Source organism: Taurulus bubalis (assembly GCF_910589615.1).
Source record: "Taurulus bubalis genome assembly, chromosome: 3".
NCBI lineage: Eukaryota > Metazoa > Chordata > Actinopteri > Perciformes > Cottidae > Taurulus > Taurulus bubalis.
In genome coordinates this window covers 15,192,994-15,213,630 of record NC_136591.1, presented here as the reverse complement: position 1 = coordinate 15,213,630, position 20,637 = coordinate 15,192,994, and the positions used below count along the sequence as shown (strand labels likewise).

Genomic DNA, 20,637 nt, shown 5'->3' with positions numbered 1-20,637 from the left:
TCTCTGTTAGAAAACACCTCTTGGCAGGGATTCTCTCGGGCTGGATCTGTGTTCAACGCCACAGTCTAGTAGACAAATGTCTGTCCTGTCTGCTTAGTTTCTCACTGGAAATAACAACCGGTGGCTTTCAGTATATTGATAACCAAACCCACCAGTCTTGTCTATTCACAGAGGAGTAAATTACATGGATTTATTTGCTGTGTTTAATTGTTTGACAGTAATAACAATCAAGATAAAGTGCTACATTTCATCCATTGAGGCCCGCAACATCTCCCTCTGTGTATCACCTTCTAAACCTCTGATGACCAGTTCTCATAAACAAAGAAACTGATAAAAAGTTCTAAACTGAAGGATCTCATATAAAAAGTGTCTCTTTGTCGCCAGTGTTGGATGACCCCGCTAGCATTGCTTGTTACCGATGTCCAACATGGCGTGTAGCTCCCCGGGCTCATATCCCAGCAGGCCTTGCAGGTTGCAGACAAAGCGGTAGACGTAGCGTTTGCCGGTCGTCTTGCGGATGATGTTCTTGTCGTAGTAGTATCGCAGGCCGCGACTCAGCTTCTCATAGTTCATCTTGGGTTTGTTCTTCCTCTGACCCCACAGCAGGGCCACCTGGAGACAGAGCTACATCTCAACTTACAGAGCTACAGACCACTCGTTGCCGCTAGAGAATGAGGATGAACAATATGTTATGCAGCAGATTTCATGTTGAAGCATTGTTAAATGATGGACACCAGGAACGCTGGAGTCACATAGAATTGGACTGATTTAATGATTTTAACCAAGTGACACAAATGTGTCGAGCTAGATCAATAGAAGAGCCAGGATTGAACTAGATTTGATCGTGGCCCGTCCTTTCTTGTATCACTAGAACGAAGGCATAGGTCTGTCCTGAGTCATGTTGAAGGTACAGGGTCTGTGTACGTTTTGATAGATTGTTTATTGGATTCAATCCAAAGGGTCAGAAACGGGACAACGACTCCAATATTCGTCTCGTCTCTGGAAGACGGACCTTCAATTTGCGGTTTCTAATTAACATTTAGCTTGAATTCAGCTCGTCTCCAAAGCACTGCACTCTATCTAGTCTTTTGGTAGCGGGGAAGGTCGAAGCAAAAATAAAACAGATAAAGTGTTTTCTCTTTTCTGACACGGTTCATAAAGTGAATCATGTACACTTATGTAGCATCGCAGCAAACACAAAGATGTCTTAACTTTAGGCCAACGCAACACGTGAAGATGATAAGATAATGGTAACAAGGCGAGTTCCCGTCGAACACTTATCCATTTAAAGTTTACTTTTTCACGAGGGGGAACTGTGTTTAGCAGTTTGGTTGAATTTTGCGTATTCTTGCACTGCTGTTAGTTAGTAGTTGGCTTTTTTTATGATTTATCTAATGACTGTATATAACGATTGTATGGACCCAGGAGTAGAGGTGAAATACTGCCCCCTATTTGTTTGGAGCATGTGGTCAGATATTGCACATTGCACCTTTAAAGAAACACGGCAAAAGGTATGTTAAGCCTAGCACAGCAAAGCACAAAGGTTGAAAGCAGAGAAATGTTAGCTAGCTGACGGATGAAAAACACATCTGTCAACCACTCCAGAACTGTTATACTTCCAAGTTTTGCATAAACGTTACCACCTCTCCACAAGGGTTTGCAATGCAGTACTTTGAAGAGCAGCTAACTACTGCAACCCAAACCAGCAGCTAAGATGTCCATGTGTTATAATAAACTAGAAAAACAACTTTTAGAGTTGTTGAAAACATTTGACAGAGATGGGCTAGCTTGGTCTCGTTGAAAAGCGATGCTTCACATGGCCGATGGTATTTTACGTCCCGTATTGCTCCAACCTTCAGGTGTTAAGTACCTCATCAGGGTCCGTCAGCTTGAACTCCCACCCATCTCCTGTCCAGCTGATACATGACTGACAGCTGCGGTCTGTGAGAAGCTCCAGCAGAAACTGCCACAGCTGAATGGGACCACTTCCTATTGAAACATAGTGGGGAAAAATAGATTGAAGACCTGCTGCATCGATTTACAACTCGATTTACAACTGAAGTCCATACGAGATATAAAAACTTACCAGTGTATCCAGCATGGATAGCTGCTGGTATCACAGCTCTGCCTAGATCAGTTGTGTTGCCCACATACTCTCTGAAGCTCTTGTGTGGGAGTGGTAAGGTGAAGACAGACATCTCCTCTGTCACTGGCTCCAGATCTTGGAGTGGAGCGGTCCACGATAGGGAGCCCACAATGTCCGAGTCATCACTGTGAGCAATGTCCACTTCTGAGTCGGTCTCTGCAAGTACACAGCAGCAGAAACACAGGAGAGAGCATGCTAATGGGGTTAATGAGGATGGAGGGCTCTCAGGTGATGATCCATATTGATCCTGGCGGACATATTGGATTACAAGCCACTGTGGTTAATAGTCTTCTGGAGCTATTTTTGAAGACACTCAAAAATCATAAAATTGTCAGGAACAAAAAAAATGGAGTTGAATCGATTCATAGTCCAGTAGATATTGCTATCATTTCAACACATCTGAATGGTGAAAACAAATTCAGCTAATTCCAATTGTTTTATTTTGGCCACTTGGATAGAAATACTTAGCAACATCTTAAAAATGCAAAATCTGACATACAAATCCCCTTACTAAACTGTAACACATTTATACATTTAACAGATTATTTGGAGTCATGTTTTTGTCTAATATTCACTTTTCAACTCCTGAAAAAAAAGGGTGTTTAAGTGCTAAATGCATCACTTTCTTCACCAGTTAGTTTCTTGTTATGTACAAACAGTAGCTTATTTACAGATTTAGAAGATACAGAGCAATGTGTATATGTATTAGGTTATAGGTTAGGACAACGCTATCAGTCAATTTAGCTAGCGGCTAGCTGCTAGCCAGGGGGGCATACGCACTTCACAAGCACGAGGAGCCAGACTGGCTACTTGAACAACACACAGAGAGAGACTTAATTCTCTGCTAAGGGAGACATAACTCCACTATTAGCAAATAGTTGTTTGTTGCTACATTAATTGTCAGTTTTTGCAAATTCTTACCTTAAAAACACTGTACTTGCTCACTGTCATTTAATTTGCACCATGTGAACGCTGTCATGTATAAAGTAGTAGTCACCTCCTGTTTCACGCAGCAGAGCAGCAGCAACCATGTTCCTGCTGGAGTCTTTGCTTTTGATCAGATAGTAATCCTGATGTTCATCCGTCACAGGGTGCAGAGTGAGAAGGTCCGTCCTCTCACCGGATTGATACGGGACATGGTAACTGTGTTTGTCTGAATGCTCCTGAACAAAGTCTGAGCAGCGTTCTGAGGAAACATAGATCATCCACAATAAGTAACAACGCAGTAATTACATGTGCTTATAGTGGTGGGTATTATGGTCATTACTACAGCCTGAGGTTGAATGTTATTACTTTACCTTTGTTGATTAGAAGCTGGCAGTAAGATGGTATTGTGCAGTCATATTCATTCTCTGGAGAATCAAATTCAAACAGAAGAAGATTGTGTTATTACTCCATGATCACTGACAAGGCCAAAGAGGAATATGATAACAAGAACATACTTGAACAAAAGAACGTTATCAAAGTAGGGTTATAGCTCAGTCTGTTGATTGACAGATGCCTTCACCTCTCCTCATGGTCTCCAGATGCTCCCACAGGATCTCTCCTGCAGTGCAGTCGGCCATCAGGTCCAGGAAAGCATCTCTTTCCAAGCCACACAGCTCACTGCCCTGCAGGCCTCGCAGGTTTGAACCCAGGCAGTGGAGACCAAACTCAGCCTGGCACCAGTCCAGCCAGTAGTTCACCTCCCACTCAGACCACAGGGTAGGCTCTGGACACAGGCAAATATGAATAAATCAACAGCTCCGAATGTACCACACACACACAGCTCTATTACTTCCCGCGATGGAATCTGTTTTGATGGATGAAATGTGGTTCAGACTTACCCTGTGGGAAGTGATGGTTGATTCTCTCCTGAGCAAATCCAGCAAAACTGGCCTTCACCGCCTGGCTGAGGACCTCCTTACTGGTCGGGGTGAGAGGTGGGACCTCCAGGGTATCCAGCTCTGGGACACCGACACAATATCAGGACCCTCATTTCCTTTTCACACCACAAACTTATCAGACATACAGAAATTATTGATAATATTTAGCATTTGTCAACAACTTTATTTCCTCCTTTCCTCATCAGCGAGTGTTATTCTTTAAAAAGTACATTGTATTTATCTGTCAGCCATTGCATATAGTACTCAACATAGGCTCATAATGATGACACAAACACTTTATGAGTTATTGTATAAAGCTTAAAAACCTACAGCATGCCCATTCACTCCCATTGTATGTGTAAGTTAATATCTAATTAATGGAGTATACACATTACACACTGATCAACTATAGATACCATAATTATGATGACATATATAGTTTATTTCTGATGAACCACAATGTTGTAAAGGCTAATATTCTATAAATCTCCCTTTAGTTTACATTGCACACAAAACTCAGCTAATACATTCATGGGAACGGAGTTTTTGAAGTGCAGTTGTATGAAGTGCTTCTCCATACTCATTGTGTATTACAGACAGTAGATGGAGTTTTTTAATGAAACGTTAAAATAAAAGTACACATAACCTGAGATGCAGAACGACACATGTCAATGGTGTAATGGAGCAAAGATAGAGGCTCAGAGAAAGCAGTCTGACAGCACGCTGAAGAGGTGAAAATATTGTAAATATAACATACGCTTAAACTGATTATGATTTTTGTAGGAGTCTAAAACACGTTGTGCTGCTGTCCCTGTCCACAGCAGTACATTGCTCTGCTCCCGTGCTGGTACTCCATCTACTGGAGTAATACACTGACTGTGGAGAAGTACCTCATACTACCACACAGAGTCCAAAGTATTCATTTCAGGTAAATTAATTTAGAATCATCTGTAAGTACATCAAAGCACACAGCAATCAAGCACGTTTTCTGAAAGAGATGCCTCTCTAGTTTATTATATGTATTGCTTATTTATTTAGAAATTCTTCTTCACTCTCCAGGACAAGTGAGGGATTTACATCCGACGATGAAGCCCATGAGATGCATTTGAAAGCTCTGGAGAAATCTAGCAAGTTGACATTGGGTTCAATATTTTTGTCAAACTCTAGTCATATAGACCATACATTTGTATGTAAACATTTGTATGTAAACTATTAAAAAAACAACATGTCATGAAATATGATTAAACATAAGTACGAATCATTTATTATCTGTTCACAACTACATTACAGTGTATCATCCACCAGTCATTACGTTTTATCGTTCATATGCTGCTTAAGAAAGGGTGGTGAAAGTAAGTTGTTGCTATAACGTCTATTAAGTTCAATATTTATCAGAGAATGAGCCGATTGGAACGAACAAGAAATGCGTCAGGAAGTTGACTAAAGGGTATAAAAAGAATTGTCTTACCGTAAGCACTGCAGTCCATCCCAGAGTGTGAGGAAATGGGGGGTCAGGTGGAGGAAACTGAGCCCACAAAGGGGGGAATGGGGCTTTAATATGATGGAGGGGAGGGGAGGGGACCGCTTGTGATGGACAACTGTCAATCATGTGGGTGTGGGAGGGGCCGAAGGGTACAGGTCTGAGGCCAAGTGTGGAGTCACATAATCTATGATGTCTCACACACACACACAGACACACAGACACACAGACACACACACACACACACACACACACACACACACACACACACACACACACACACACACACACACACACACACACACACACACACACACACACACACTGGGTACATGAGCAGAGGAATATGATAGGACGCTTGTCATTAAGGAAAACCTTCTTTCACTCAAGGTCCACATAGTATTTCCTCTGGAGCTTTCAGTCACATCTTGTGTCCTTCATCAGCTGTTTGCTGTCATTATGATTGAACCATTTCCATGACAACGGAGCAAATGGCCCCACGATACAGGCAAGATGACAAGATGTTAAAGCGCTTGAAGAAATGTAGTAAGTGGCCCTTGAGTTCAGATTTCTTTCTGTCACAGCTGTAAAACAGATTGTGGGGTTCAGTGACATTAACTTCATGAACTAACTTCTTGAGTGTGTTGTTTGGTTTACATAACATTGTGTAAGGCTTTGTTTCATTATGAGCCTCCAGAACAGCTGAGCTGCTTCTTCTCACAGATGTTCCAACTGTGAATCTTAACTAGAGCTTTCTGTTTTTCATGTTTTGTTGATGATGTCCCGTAGATATTAATGCGACGTCTTAAGACTGTGAAGGGCATTGCTTATGATTCACATCCTTTTCATCAGACCATTCAGTCATCCCTCTTTTTCTGTTTTATATCTCTGTTCCAAGGCCAAATTAATTGAAAAACATGGCAGACAAAACAATACAAAAAAAGAAAAAGAGCCAGTGAAGTCATTTGCCAAGTAATTAGCAATTATCTTCAGTTTGATTCATCAGCATCCTGAATTGTATTTTTGCAGAATACAAAAATATACAACATGCCTTGGTTCTGAGATAGTGATTTAAAAATAAACTGTACATTTCAATTATTAAAAACTATAGAGGACCTACAGCCGCCTCTGCTGGCAGTCAGTACAAAGGGTCTCACTACCTATATATTGATGTTTGTTCACTGCACTCAGGTGTGTCGTTCTGGACTTGATCTTTCAGCCGACGGTGACATTTACCTCAACATGCTTCACGGGACCGAAGGAATCCATCAGTCAGAGAGTGAAGAAGCTTTGAAACGTCCCACAAAAAGCTGTTGCAGAACAATCAGGTGACCTAAAACCACAGTGCAGGCCTTATGGTGCAGGCATAGTATGAGCGTGGATCCTAGAGGCCCACAAAGTCTCTGGTCCTTTCATTTTGGGGACAGGAATGTGCAACAAACCCTTCATTTCACGTGGACAATTTTGTTCTGTACGTCACTACAAGGTGCAAAAGTGGACCGAAACGTCTGCGCTGTTGGTATAGTTTTCTCATTTATTGACTAAATAAAAACTGTCAGAGTGAAATGCGAGGTTCAGCGTAGTGAGGGGGTCTTTCCTGCAGCCTCTGAAGGTAGCACCAGTCAGACAGTAGCTGAAGTCTGAAGCAGGACAGCATGCTGTTACAGTACATCAATCAAGCAGATAGCCACATTGTCATGGACTCACATATGCTAAACACACGCACACAACTACACTACAGAATACACACATATTGCAAAGATTAATTCAGTCACTTTGGGTTTTTAGGCAGAGAAGGCTTGGTTATCTTCTAACACAGGTCAATTTTATGAAGAGAATACAGCAGAATGGGACACAAACATGCTGACGACATCACAGCTGAGCTGATGGTACATCTGCATCACAGGGCTCCCCTGACCTCCACTGGTAAGAACACACACAAACACACACACAAATGGATACACACAACACAAAACATTAATTGAATGTTATTCTGCGGTGACTATGGAGACAAGGCTTCCCCTCCGACACCGTCCAGTTGAAGTGCTGCTACGAGGCCGCGGTGCAGGGTGACCAATGGCTTCCATGGAAGACGTAGGCTGGTTCAGGACCATAACAGTGCTGAGGTTTATCGGCGAGTTTGCTGGGTTTTGGGAGCCACACAGGCTCAGAAGTCGAAGGGGGATGTATTTAGAATTGTGGTTTGAATCCCTGGTAAGTTAAAGACATAGTTTCTGATTTTGCCATCATGCTCAAAAGATTTTTCTGTCAGCTCCTGGTTGATGTTTCGACTTTCCAAACTTTATGGGTGAGGAAACTTTGGAATAGATGACCTGTGGGCACCGTTACAAAATAAGGAAGTACGTCTTCATGATTCCAAGGTGAAATCAGCTGAAATGCTGACGTGGAGGTTTTTACCCAGCAGTGCTGGTACACAGAGGGAAAATACAGAATTCAGATTCTGGATTAGCCCACTTCGATACACATTACTGCAACATAAACTGGATGTAATAGAGGTGGTATAGGTCAATCATGTAAAGAAATAATGCCACAGTACACAGTGAAAAAGCTACAGAGGGGGCGGGGGTTCTCCAGCGCTTGGACCACTTGGTGAACTACAGTGAGGTGATTTAGCGAGGATCATCAGGAGCAGGGATCTTCTCCAAGCTGGGCTCCATTCCCCAGATCTCCCTGGCATACTGGGAAATGGTGCGGTCACTGGAGAATTTACCACAGCCGGCGATGTTGTGGATGACCATCTTGGTCCACTCTTTAGGATCCTTTAGGGAGGAGGAGGAGTGAGGGGGTTACAGATAAAACTTGGCTATACCACTATATTTTTCAGGTATTAATACAGTAAAAGATGTTATACTACCACACAATTTAGTACTGTACACTGACTGGATTAACCTAAACTACATTCTAATACAGTATACTAACTACATTACTATCAATGTGGGACACACATGTTTATGAATTGCATACTAATCAGTGTTCATGTTGGAACAATGCTTTATAAATTATGAATTAAGTGTTTACTCATGCTAAATAGTGTGTAGTTATAAAGTGCTACCGAATTTCTGACATGTTACATGTATATCGTTAGAACAACAAATAGAAGAAGTCATCATTGCTGGACAAATGACTCGTGCTGACCTTGTAGAGTGCGCTGACTTTCTCTTGACATTTGATGTAGGCCTCATAGTCTGCAAACACCTTGAACCTGCAGCACACACAAGTGACAGTATGAAGCATTCCACTGGAAACCAAGACATTAATTTGGGGCATTAATGATCCAAGCAAACAGGATAGCTTCACATCAGTGTTTTATAGCGCTACAGCGGAGCAGAGTCTCATTCTTTTAACAGTACATTGATGACCGTGGACATGAAGGCAGAGTGAGTGTCAGCATGCAGCGTCAGCTCTAACCTGTCGTGGTGCATCAGCATGTTGACGATGTCTTTGAAGAGGTCGGGCTGGCTGGGGCTGAAGAGGCCTCCAGATATCTGGTCCATTGCTTGCTTCAGCTCGGGGATACGGTTGTAGTACGACTCAGCGTCGTAGCTGAGGACAAAAGACAACAAAAATACATGGGCGGGTTATAAGGAATGGGCCCCTGGACACGCGCAAAGATCCCACCAGCTCTTCTACATAGGAGCAGGACACAGACTGTATAGTTGTTAAGGCTTTCTGTTGTCATTTGGTGTCCCTTTGTAGTTAAGTCGATTTGTGTTTCTGGTGTGTCTATTTGTAGTCATTTCTTGTCTCTTCTTAGTTGTCGAGTCGATTTGCATTTGATTAGCCCGTTTGAGTCTCTTTGTAGTCCTTTTTTGTCCCTTTGTAGTCCTTTTGCCCCTTTTCATAGTCGTTATGAGCTGTGTCCTTCGCAGCTCTTTGAAGTCGTTTTGGTGTCTTTGTAGTCTTTTTGCGTCTCTTTGAGTGACCTTTTGTAGGAGAAGGCCAGAGGGAGGTCTGCCACTTTGGGCCCGTTCAGTAATTCAGTCATGAACATACAGTTTAACAGATATTATAACTCTCCATTATGACTAGGGTTGGGTACCGAGAACCAACACGTCCGGTACCTACCGGACCGAAAAGCAACGCAGATTTCGGTGCTTCCTTCCGGTGCCTGAGCCGATTACTACTCTGTAAAGTTGCACGGTACAGTTTTAGGATCCAACAGTGTCCGAATTCTGTTGCACCTGTCCCATCAGGCCACCTGATGCTTGTGTCTGTTCTTTTTTTAAATATATATTTTAATAGTTTGAAGTTAAAAGGTTTGAAGCTGTAGTTTGAAGCGTGTTTTGTATGTACTTATTTATATATATCTATAGTATACTTTAAACAGTTAATAATATTATTCAATTTGAAGAAAAAAAAATTGCCTTGGCAATAAAAAAGTATCGGTTCAGGCACCGGTATCGTTTTAAAAGTATCGGTTTAGCACCGGTATTGGAAAAAACCCAAACGATACCCATTCCTAGTTATGACTCACCCAGTCTTGTCCATAGCCTTCACGTCGGGCACCCTCATGCCGAAGATGAAGAGGTTCTCCTCTCCTGCTTCCTCCGCCATTTCCACGTTGGCTCCGTCCATGGTGCCGATGGTGAGGGCTCCGTTCAGCATGAACTTCATGTTCCCGGTGCCAGAGGCCTCAGTACCTGCTGTGGAGATCTGCTCCGACAGGTCAGATGCAGGGATGACTGCAGACAGGAGATTCAGAAATCCAGTTTTTCTCTCTAACCAGGTTCAATTACATACACGAGTACAGGTACAGATTCCAAGCATAAAATATGTTTTAAAAAAGCCAGTTTCCAAATGATAAATTAACAGTATGCGTTACCCTTTTCAGCCAAGGTGACCCGATAGTTCTCCAGGTAGATGACTTTGAGGCGATCACCCACCACAGGGTCATTATTGACGATGTCTCCAATTGATGTGATCAGCTTGATGATCATCTTGGCAGTGTGATAACCTGGAGCCGCCTGGAAACACAGAGGACATCATCTTGAGGAACACTAAATGAAAACCAGGCTGGAGTACAATCCATGTATAAAGTTTTTTTTCTTATAGAAAATTGAATTGGGATAAACTCTAATCAGTACAAAATAAGAGCTACATATCTAAAATAAATCACACAAGACTAAATTGATGACAGGAATAAAAATAACAGACAAAAATATTAGCAAAACTTAGGTACAACAACTAGCTAAATGGAAAGAGGCCATTCAAATGAAAAGGAATATGCACTCAAGCTTCCTGTGCCTGTTTCAAGACTACAAGATTATACATCAACATCTGCTAGTACACTTGTACATTGGTGACAGCCTCAGCCATATGTCTTCATCAAAGGGGGTGTATATGGAAGAGGGGAGAAACATATTTGAGGAATTGCTCAATTATGTATAAATATCTGAGACTAAAAATATATTGTAAAAAATAAGAAAAGAAAAAAATGTTGAATGGCATGCGTTTTCTCTTTTAATTAAAAAACTATGTAATGGAACACTTGAGCCACTCACCTTTCCTCCAATCATGATGGTCCTTGGGGTCCATGACTTGGTGGGTTCCTTCTTGATTCCTAAAAACAAACAAAAACATGTTTTGTCTTAACTCTGAATCCATATTGGTTTTCAAACAAGCTGCCAGTTTAAAAAATGTAATAAAAAAGACCCACGGTTGTACAGCGTGATGATGTGCAGGCAGTTGAGCAGCTGCCTTTTGTACTCGTGGATCCTCTTCACCTGGACATCAAACATGGAGTTGGGGTTGATCTTCACCTTGTAGTGCTCTTCCAGGTGGGCGGAAAACTTCATCTTGTTCTCCTAAAAGTTGAGGTTGCACAGCGAGATGTGATTAGGAACCAAACGGGGAGAAGACGCAACAAATTGTCACCTTTCTTTACTCACTTGTTTGACTTTGGCAACATCCCGAATGAAGGAGTCATCGTCCACAAAGTCTAGAAGGTTCTTCAGCTGGTCAAGGTCACGGATGTAGTCCTCACCAATCCTCTAAATGAAACGGTCACATGAGGATGTTTGGGACAAGTGGTTCTGCAGTGGAAATATTTCATTCTGTGCTTTGGACGTGCTCCAACGGTCAGTCAGCGGACATTGTTGATGCAGAAAATTAACCGTCCTCTCACTTCTCTGCGTTCAGTCTGTATGAAAACTGCAAAGAACAAACTCACCTCTGCGATGACCTCAGCCAGGCCGGGGTTGCACATGACCAGCCAGCGTCTGGGTGTGATGCCGTTGGTCTTGTTCTGAAACTTTTCAGGGTCTGCTTCGTAGAAATCCTTGAACCTGAGCAGGAGGAGAGCAACAACAGAGGAAGACCATAGGTTTTGGTGACATTCTTCAGCTTGTGGTCAGTTCTTAAAAACACAAACATGGCCAAGGCGTCTTCACAGTAACGCTTTAGGAGCAAAAGCAAGAGAAGACAAGAGGGTGAACTGGTTTCCTTACACCGTGTCTTTGATGATTTCGGAGTGGATGCGGGCCACTCCGTTGACGACATGAGATCCCACAATACACAGGTGGGCCATATTGACTTTCTTGTCGTCCCCTTCCTCGATCAGGGACATGCGGCGCAGGCGGTCAAGATCTCCAGGGAAAAGTTTGCCGATGCGCTGGAGGGGTGAAGCAGAGAGCCATCTCAGAGAGAATTATGATATTGGTTTTACTTTTTAGCCTGTGTGCCCCTCCATTAAAACAAATCCATTTACTGGTGCTAAATTCAACATTCAGAGCAGTAATATAGCATCAAACAACGATTGTCTGAGTAAAGATCTAGAGGAGTAACGTCAGAGAAGGAAGTCATTCCACTGCCACTGCGCTCATACGGCTGATCATGCGTCCCGACCGCCGGTGCTGTTGCACCGTTAGCTCCGTTTCACCGTTAGCTCCGTTGCACCGTTAGCTCTGTTGAGATTGCACCGTTAGCTTCTAGCCCCTGGCTCAGCCACCGCCATGTTGAGAGCCGTGTGGAGGCAATCCACCCCAAGGACTTAATTGAACAGATGGCCAGTGGAAACAGCTTAAAACAGTCACCATGCTACAAACAGTTGCCTATTTCAATGTCCAGCAGACAGAGTCGAGTTTAAGTCCAACATTCACTTTCTTTTACAGAAATATATCTGGGTCGTCAAGTTCAGGTTTACTTAATTTGTTAAGTATTAAGTTTATTATGTCATTTGACTGACACTCATTTCTGTCCATGCGTGTCAAGTGCTGCAAGTAGAGAAGCTTTAGTATGGTAAAAAGAGTGAAAACAAATAAATACTGGAGCCCTTATATTAGCCTGGGGAGTTTACAGTCAATAATGGTCGACATAAAGCAAACAGGTACGGGTCTCGGGTCGGGGTCTCAGAGTTGTGCAGAACTCTCGCACAGAGAGAACCGTTGGATCTTAATGTGGGGAACTTGGCAAACAAGATTCTTTATCAAAATCCCAATAGAGTTTTTATAGACATTAATGTCTTCTAAATGCATCAAATGCTCATTAATGTACGTCCGGCTCTCCCCTACCTCCAGGTGCCTCCTGTTGATCTCGTAGATGAGCTCCAGGTGACGAGGCAGCAGGTTTTGGAGGAGGTCGACGGGCCAGCGCTCCAGCGCTTCAGGCAGGACGGTGTGGTTGGTGTAGGCGCAGGTACGGACCACGATGTCCCAGGCCTGGACACAAAGGACAGGACCAGAGACGGCTGACGTCATCATATACTCACATGTTTTTCACACAACTGGAACTTTGACTAGCACATCAAAATGTGTGTATTTTGACATGAAAATACAACTGCATTAGTGGACAAAATTACAGTGTTGTATTTTTTTACTGTAATAACGAGTGATGTTGATGTATTCATGTACATTTTCATAGCTTATAAATATATAATTTAGGTTGGTTTGTTTTGACTGAATTGCTTCCGCTTCATGTCTCATTTCACCAAATCAAAAGTAGTCGCAATATTTTTTAAGAATATTATTTATATTATAAATATTTTTAAGGATCTAAAGAGAAGATTGAGCTTAACTCAATCCATATCAATGTAATTGAACGTAAGCAAATAAACTCCTAATATCAGTGATGTTTCGAGTCCTTCGTGTGAATTAAATTCCAGGGGATGAACCACATTGCTTCCTGATAATGAAACACTTCGAAATCATAGAAATAAAGCTCACTTTCAGATAAAACTTTTTTTTGAAACGGTCTCCATTTTCTGACCGTCTAAGTATCCATCCTGCACGGACAAGAACCCATGTTCATTCAGTAAATCTTCGCAGGAGGAGAAATGTGTCGTGTCTAGATGGCTGCCCATCACTGACACGAGAAGTTTACTTGCTTACATTCCATCATAGTGTGTGACTTCAGCTTTGACTCTCGTGTCGACGTGCTGCTGCGTCAGTGTTTCTGCAGCGTTGGCGGATGCAAAGAGACTGAATTGTCCCAACGTCACATGTGGATCAACTCTGTTAAAGTGCAGCAGTTCCAGTTCCAGCCGGGTCGATCGAGCAGCACCAGAGTGTTACACTCAGTGGCTGTTTGAAGCATACCGAGGCCGTGTGCTGTGTTACTGCACTTCTGGGATGTCACACACCTTCGTCCAAGTCAGTTTCTCTACGTCCACCAGGATCCTCATCAGCTCGGGGATGGCCATAGCCGGATGTGTGTCGTTCAGCTGGATGGCCACCTGCAGACCACAGAGAGATAAAGAAAACAGTATCGGGCTTAAAGAGTGATGGCAGACATATAGCAGGAAACGGAATTCAAGCTGCAAAACTGCAGTCTAATTTAAGGATAAAAGTTCACACACACGACTACACACTGCAGTCCTCGTCTTCGACAGCCTACGGTGGAGCTCTCACCTTCTCCGGCAGCGTAGAAAGGTCGAGTCGCACAAACTCGGTGGAGCCAAACTTGGAGGCTTTGAATCGACGGATGATGTCCTGAAGAGTCGCTGCTACGACAAAGTACTCCTGCTTCAGACGCAGCTCTTTCCCTTCAAAGAACTGAAGCGCACAGACAACATAACTCTTTTTATTCTAGAAACTTCTGGAGAAATAAATTATCTGATAGTTGAGTTAAAGCTGTAATGACGGATTATGAGCAACATGACATGTTGTCACTCTCCCTCTGACCCCCGGTAAAAAGGGATCTCGTTCCAACAATAAGTTGACCTACATTGTCGTTGGGGTAGAGGACCCGGGAGATGTTCTCAGCCAGGTTTCTGTCCAGCACGGCTTGAATGTAGCCGCCAACATTAACTGTGGGACATATTTAGTAGCTGTTGATCCATTTACATGATATTAATGATGAATATTCAGCAGTACAGATGACAAAACTCACAGTCCTTGAGGTTAAAGTCACAGGGGGCCTTAGCGGACCACAGTCTCATGGTGTTGACGATGTTGTTTCTGTAGCCGGGGATTGGGGTGTCATAAGGAAGAGCCAGAACCACCTGAATCAAAGAATAAAATACATATTTAATACGCCTTTTTAATGTTCCATTAGCCTCTGCTTAAATGTATGAAGGTATATTCTTGCCCTTCTGTTAGTTAGTAGTTTGTTTTTTATAACTGATTACTGTAAATGGAGATTATTTGAACCCAGTAGCAGAAGTGAAATGCTGCCCCCTATCTGTTTGGAGTATGTGGCCTTCAGAGTTTGTTAAAGGCTCAGCTCGCTATATAGCTTGCTCACTGTTCATCAACAAGCAAATTTGAAAGAGATTATTGTGTTTTTTGTTTATATTATAATTTTTTTTTTTTTTAACTCAAATAATGATATTGACCTAAACAAAATCCAATATCAGTTGGTCTTGAATTTAAACCCAAGAAACTTGTGATAATGATTGTTTATCATCATCATTATATTTATTAATGATTAAATCTGGGCAAAGTATCTCATCAGTCCCATAGTAAATATGTAAATCAGACAGCATTATATTACATGAGAGGTGAATAGAAATGTTTTATTTAAAGCTCAGTTCTGGAGTCTGTTCCCGACCTGCGTGTCGACCCACTTCACTCCGTCCTCCGTGTGCTCCACTCGGCCGTAGAAGTGCACGGGGCGCATGTACTCGGGCCGAGCCTTCTCCCAGGGGTTCCCGTAGCGCAGCCAGTCGTCAGCTTCCTCCACCTGAGGAAATACCACGCAGGGATTTGGATTGGATGTGCTAAAGAACATACAGCGCTGCCATTTGATACATTGATATTGTACATTGGAACAATACTATTTACAGGGTCCATTTAAGAAAAAAGTCTCTTGGGTAAAGATGACCTTTTAAAGATTTTTTTTTTTTTAAAAAGGTCTTATTGTGACTGACAGGACTTCAGGTTCTATCACAGCCAACTGTTCAGCCTTAACTTTAGTATTATGTTCTGTAAACTACCATATGCTTCAGTTTAATTAATCCAACTAGAGTTCAGCCACTCTGTTGTGGAGTCCCTAGTTTTTTATTTTAAATCTGTTGAAATATTAAAAAAAAGAAAAATTAAACTGGTATCCTGACATGAAGGATACAAGCTTCCATTATAATAAATAAATGAAATAATGAAGAAAGTTATATATAAATACAATTATTAAACAAACTGCAGGTTAATTTGAAAATAAAACAATATGCATATTAATGGAAAATTATTAAATATGAAAATAAATGAATTAAAAAAATAAGTAATTACTTACTTTTCTATGCATTTTAAAATTACCCTGCACATTAATTGGATGGAGGCTTTTATTCATACATTTCTTTTTAAAGTATTCATGTATGTATTTATCATTTATTTATTTGTTTTTATAATGCCAACTATAATAATAATAATAATAATAATAATAATAATAATAATATAATGTCAGTTAAGTTCAGCTCAAAAGCAAACCTGTAAAGAAATGACCCCTCTGCAGAGTGAGGTTGACCGTAAGCAGTAAGGGTACCTTTGACTTTAAATTAGCTCGTTTACAGTTCACAAACACCACCAGGTGAACCCACCTGCCAGCCATCCACTATTTTCTGATTGAAGATGCCGAACTCGTAGCGGATCCCGTATCCATAAGCAGCCAGACCCAGAGAGGCCATGGAGTCCAGGAAGCAAGCTGAGGAAACAACACAGGGGGGCTGTTTGAGACCGAGCCGCACACAGCACTAAACATCACTGTGTCAGCAGCCAATCAGGAGGCAGCAGGAACTCACCAGCCAGGCGACCCAGACCACCGTTGCCTAGACCGGCATCTTCCTCGATGTCCTGCAGCTCCTCCATGTCCAGACCCAGCTGAGGAAGGACACACCAACACACTCTCACTGCGGGAAGCTTGTTCATTTCACCGATGACGTCAGGGGTATTTATTCCTGCTTAGGCTTTGACAAATGTATATTGACGAAAACTAAAAACCCAATTCTATTAAAGTGCAACACTAAATCACCGGAGCAACCCTTCAATGCATCGACCACCAAGACTTTGACTCAGTCCCAGTCCAGCCGGACACACTCACACTGCCCAGATTCTTTTTTTCCTTTTTACAAACGGTGAACGGAAGTGACCTTAGTTGGATCAACGCTGTAGAGACGCACATACCGCTCTAGTAGCGACCTGTCAATCACCTTGTAGCCCCGGCCTAAAACATACTCCTCTTTATGGTCTGTTTGACTCTAAATAACCATAATTTACAAATGAACATCATGCTGTATTGAAGGAGACTTGAAACTAGAGATTGAGACAAATTCATGTTTACTGAGGGAATAAATCAAGAGAGAAGTAGATTCATTTTCTATACAACCAGAGGAGTCGCCCCTGGTGGCCAGTAGGAAGAATGCACATTTAAGGCACTTTGGCATTGGCTTCCCTTTCTCCTCCCTGGAACACTGACTCACTTAATGTCGAGGTTGGACCTCACTCTCATGTCTGAATGGGAGCAAATCCATGCCGCCAGGCTGCAGCATCAGGTGGGAAACTGGAGAAATGTGGAGGCGTGATGTTTGGGTGTCCATGTTCTTTGCTCAGGTGTCCAACTACTTTTGGCTCTGTAATGTCACTTTTTAACCCCTGCCTCGAAGCGGATCCTTCGCCTCACCTGGTACGTGGCTTCATCGCAGGCGTTCTCCAAGGCCAGGTTGACCATGGTGTTCTGCAAAGTGCGACCCATGTAGAACTCCAGGGAGAGATAGTAGACACGCTGCAGAAAAACAGAAAAGCAACCTGTGATCGCCGGGCTCATTTACATTTTCACCTGGTATAAAGCTGGCTATGCATGAAATAAATATTGAAAAACCCAGACAAATATATACAGTTTCATATGAAATTTGACAGGATTAAATTAAAATCACAAAATAACGCACTAAAAGTCAACACGGACTCTCAAGATACTAATAATAAAACACACGTGACCCATTTAGTGTCCCTAGAGGCCCCGCAACATTATCGCCGGTCGAACACAACAGCTGCTGTCAGAGGCAACAACAGCAGAGCTATTACCAGCTGCCCTCCAACATTATCTCTAGAACCCTGAACGCCTCCTCACAGCTCGGTGAGGGCGAGAGCTAACACAGACAGACTGATGGTGGCCGAGCAGAGCCGACAGAGACGAGGCCTCAGACGGTGAGAGGACGTGTGCAACATCTCTGGCAATGTGCCAGGTGACATTTCTGATGCTGCTGACTGCTGGTGGGGGTCGTATCAAGGGCATTGGAGTTTTTTTTATTTTATAAATGTGACAAAGGCATCCAGTGCTCAGTATTAATAGGAGAGTGTTTCAAAGGTTGCACTGACTTCACATTACTACACAGAATGTAGTAAAGGAAACAGAGAGTCAAACAGTTCACTGACGGAGAGCCAGCTTTTACTTCTCGCTGTGAAACCATACTGACTACTGGCGGATATGATTATTAATTCTTATGAAAATGCTAAAATGTCTGTTTAAACCCCCCGTAACTTTCTGGAACAGGTAGTTTCCACCTGCTATTTGAGCTTTATGAAACATTCAAACCCAATAATCAATGCTTCTTTTATGGAAACATGCTGGACAAGGTCTTGCACGTCCATTTTACAGTAAACAGTTCTACTATATTTCAGGGTCCTTGGGACGTCCGCTTGGAATATTACAATTAATGTTTTGTGTAGCAACCTGTCTGCACAGGCTGAGGGTGTGGCGGTGGACCGAGCAGAGGTCCGGCAGAGCGGCACGACGGAGTGATGAGTTGTGGAGTTTGAGGCCAGACACTGGCCCTCCATCAGACCCCTGACTGACATCACAAAGTGCAGCAGACTGTGAGGGGCTCTTGCATAATGCATAATACATTATACCAGTGATGGCACTTGAAATCCTCTACACGGCGTCCTGTCCCAATAACACTCTGAGTGATGTCTATTTAGTGTGTGCTGAACCAAGGTAAAAAATAAATAAATATGCAAAGTAGCAACATTCATGTGCTTTTTTTTTTTTTTTTTTAAACTGTGAGGCCATTTTGTGATGCGCAGTGTGTGCTGGTGGTGCTGGTGGAGGGCGTTATGTAACACAGGACATATATCAACAACCAGTTGATTCTCCTAATCCCAGATAGGGCTGTGCAGGAGGACGCCAGGATTTCGGACCCGTTGGAAGCATCGCTCATCGTCCTGACGGCGCACAGCTGATCCGACCAAGGTTACTGATGCAGCCGCACGCGCAGAACATTACGTAACAAAAGGAGATGTCAGTGTGGAAAGCACTCCGCGCGCACGCACTTTAACTCGGTTTCAATGCACAATACGTGCTTATTCAAATAAACCGGAACATTACTATAAATGGCTATAAACAGCAAAGCTGTCAAAGCGCGAGCGCACGCGCGCGCACACACACACACTTAAAACACGTGCGCGCGCGAGCCCGTTAGTCGTGCTCACTGCAGCAGCGCGTCCCCTCCCACTGCTCCCCGGTCAGCCGTGTGTGTACGTGCGGGGCTGCGGCGTCGTGCCGCTGCTTACTTTGGGGTCTTTCTCGTAATAGTGCTGCTGCGTCCGGATCCAGCGGCCCACCAGGTAGTCCCGGACCGTGTTGGCCAGGGCGAAATAGTAGTCCCGCTTGGTGGCCACATTCCGGTCTTTCACCAGGGTGAAGTGGAGGTGCCTGTTGAAATTAGTTTTCAGGTCCGAGACGTTCTCCACCCCGGCCAGACCCCGGACCGAGATCTGCTTCCTCTTGTCCTGGTCCGTCAGCGGCTTGGCCATGCTCGCGAGCGGTTCACGTCTAGTTGGTGTTGAATGTCAAGTTAAATGTCTCACGCCCACTTCTCTTCCGTCTCTCCTCAGAACAGACAGCCGCTAGGATGTGGCGGTCCAGCCGGTTTTATATATATATATATATTATATATGTGTCAAGCTAGAATGGAGAAAACAAGCTCTTCCGGTCCGCAGTTTCAAAATAAAACCCCAATCAGGGTCAGCTAACGAGCCCACGTTGGATTGTGAAGTGCGTCACACGCCACATTGTAACATGTTTCCCATCGTTAAAAGAAGCGAAGCTGAGCACCGGTAGCGTATGCCTAAATTGTTGCGATATCAAGGAAAACTAAATCCGCAGGACCCGAGGACTGCGTTGGTTTTCCAAAAATATTAGTAATTTAGAAAGTGTGCTGAAAAAAAACGATAAACCTTGCTCTTATTTTTAAGTCTAAAAAATGCTTCATTTCCGGTCTTTATCTGATTACTTTACTGAAGCGCAGCATCCTTGAGAATTGCAAAACAAGCCCATCATCCTGCAGTAGCTGTTCCTAGAACCAGCTTCCTGAGCTGGGTCCTGGACCTCACTAAAGAACCGCTTGAGTCGTTGTCGAAGCAGAGAAACGCTCAGAGGACATGCGTTTTAATGAAATGTGACAAGCTGAACAAGTGAAAGTAGAAAAATACCAATTTGGAAAGTCAAAAATTCTAGGCCTCAATAACTAATTTGTTGGGGGGAAATAAAATCTTATTCAAAGGGAATTTACTATCAATTAAAACAAGACAAAGACAATTTTTAAATAGTGATATTTTCTCAAGTGCCAAATCCCATTGGTTCTTCCTAAACTGTTGGAATGTCATCTTAGAACTGAATATTCATCTTTACTTGTTGCCTCACCAGCAAGCACACTTAACGTGTTTCGCCAAAAATGTATGGGTTATAAATTAGATAATATA

At 42.9% G+C, this 20,637-nt stretch overlaps 2 protein-coding genes across 4 annotated transcripts; both read right to left on the bottom strand.

Moving 5' to 3' along the window:
- Positions 1 to 399: 399 nt before the first annotated feature.
- On the bottom strand, positions 400 to 5,498 carry LOC306734307 (protein C-ets-1-like; the record flags this gene model as incomplete). The annotated part of the gene is made up of 8 exons (XM_079215664.1): positions 400 to 612; positions 1,871 to 1,989; positions 2,087 to 2,302; positions 3,144 to 3,332; positions 3,445 to 3,498; positions 3,654 to 3,857; positions 3,973 to 4,092; positions 5,480 to 5,498. 8 exons carry the CDS (start codon positions 5,496 to 5,498, stop codon positions 400 to 402), a joined length of 1,134 nt encoding a protein of 377 aa, XP_079071790.1.
- A 1,514-nt stretch (positions 5,499 to 7,012) lies between these two features.
- On the bottom strand, positions 7,013 to 19,692 carry pygmb (phosphorylase, glycogen, muscle b; the record flags this gene model as incomplete). Of its 3 annotated transcripts, XM_079214887.1 has the most annotated exons (20): positions 7,013 to 8,271; positions 8,648 to 8,714; positions 8,921 to 9,055; positions 9,987 to 10,194; positions 10,335 to 10,476; positions 11,014 to 11,072; positions 11,169 to 11,316; positions 11,401 to 11,502; positions 11,682 to 11,796; positions 11,959 to 12,122; positions 13,021 to 13,167; positions 14,088 to 14,180; positions 14,356 to 14,499; positions 14,672 to 14,754; positions 14,837 to 14,948; positions 15,497 to 15,628; positions 16,479 to 16,582; positions 16,680 to 16,758; positions 17,558 to 17,659; positions 19,447 to 19,692. In XM_079214887.1, 20 exons carry the CDS (start codon positions 19,687 to 19,689, stop codon positions 8,122 to 8,124), a joined length of 2,529 nt encoding a protein of 842 aa, XP_079071013.1. In that variant the 3' UTR covers positions 7,013 to 8,121. The 3 variants fall into 3 exon arrangements, with proteins under 3 accessions (XP_079071013.1, XP_079071011.1, XP_079071012.1); XM_079214885.1 differs by lacking the exon at positions 17,558 to 17,659 and having other exon boundaries at positions 19,447 to 19,689; XM_079214886.1 differs by lacking the exons at positions 16,680 to 16,758; positions 17,558 to 17,659 and having other exon boundaries at positions 16,479 to 16,499; positions 19,447 to 19,689.
- Between the last annotated feature and the right edge of the window lie 945 nt (positions 19,693 to 20,637).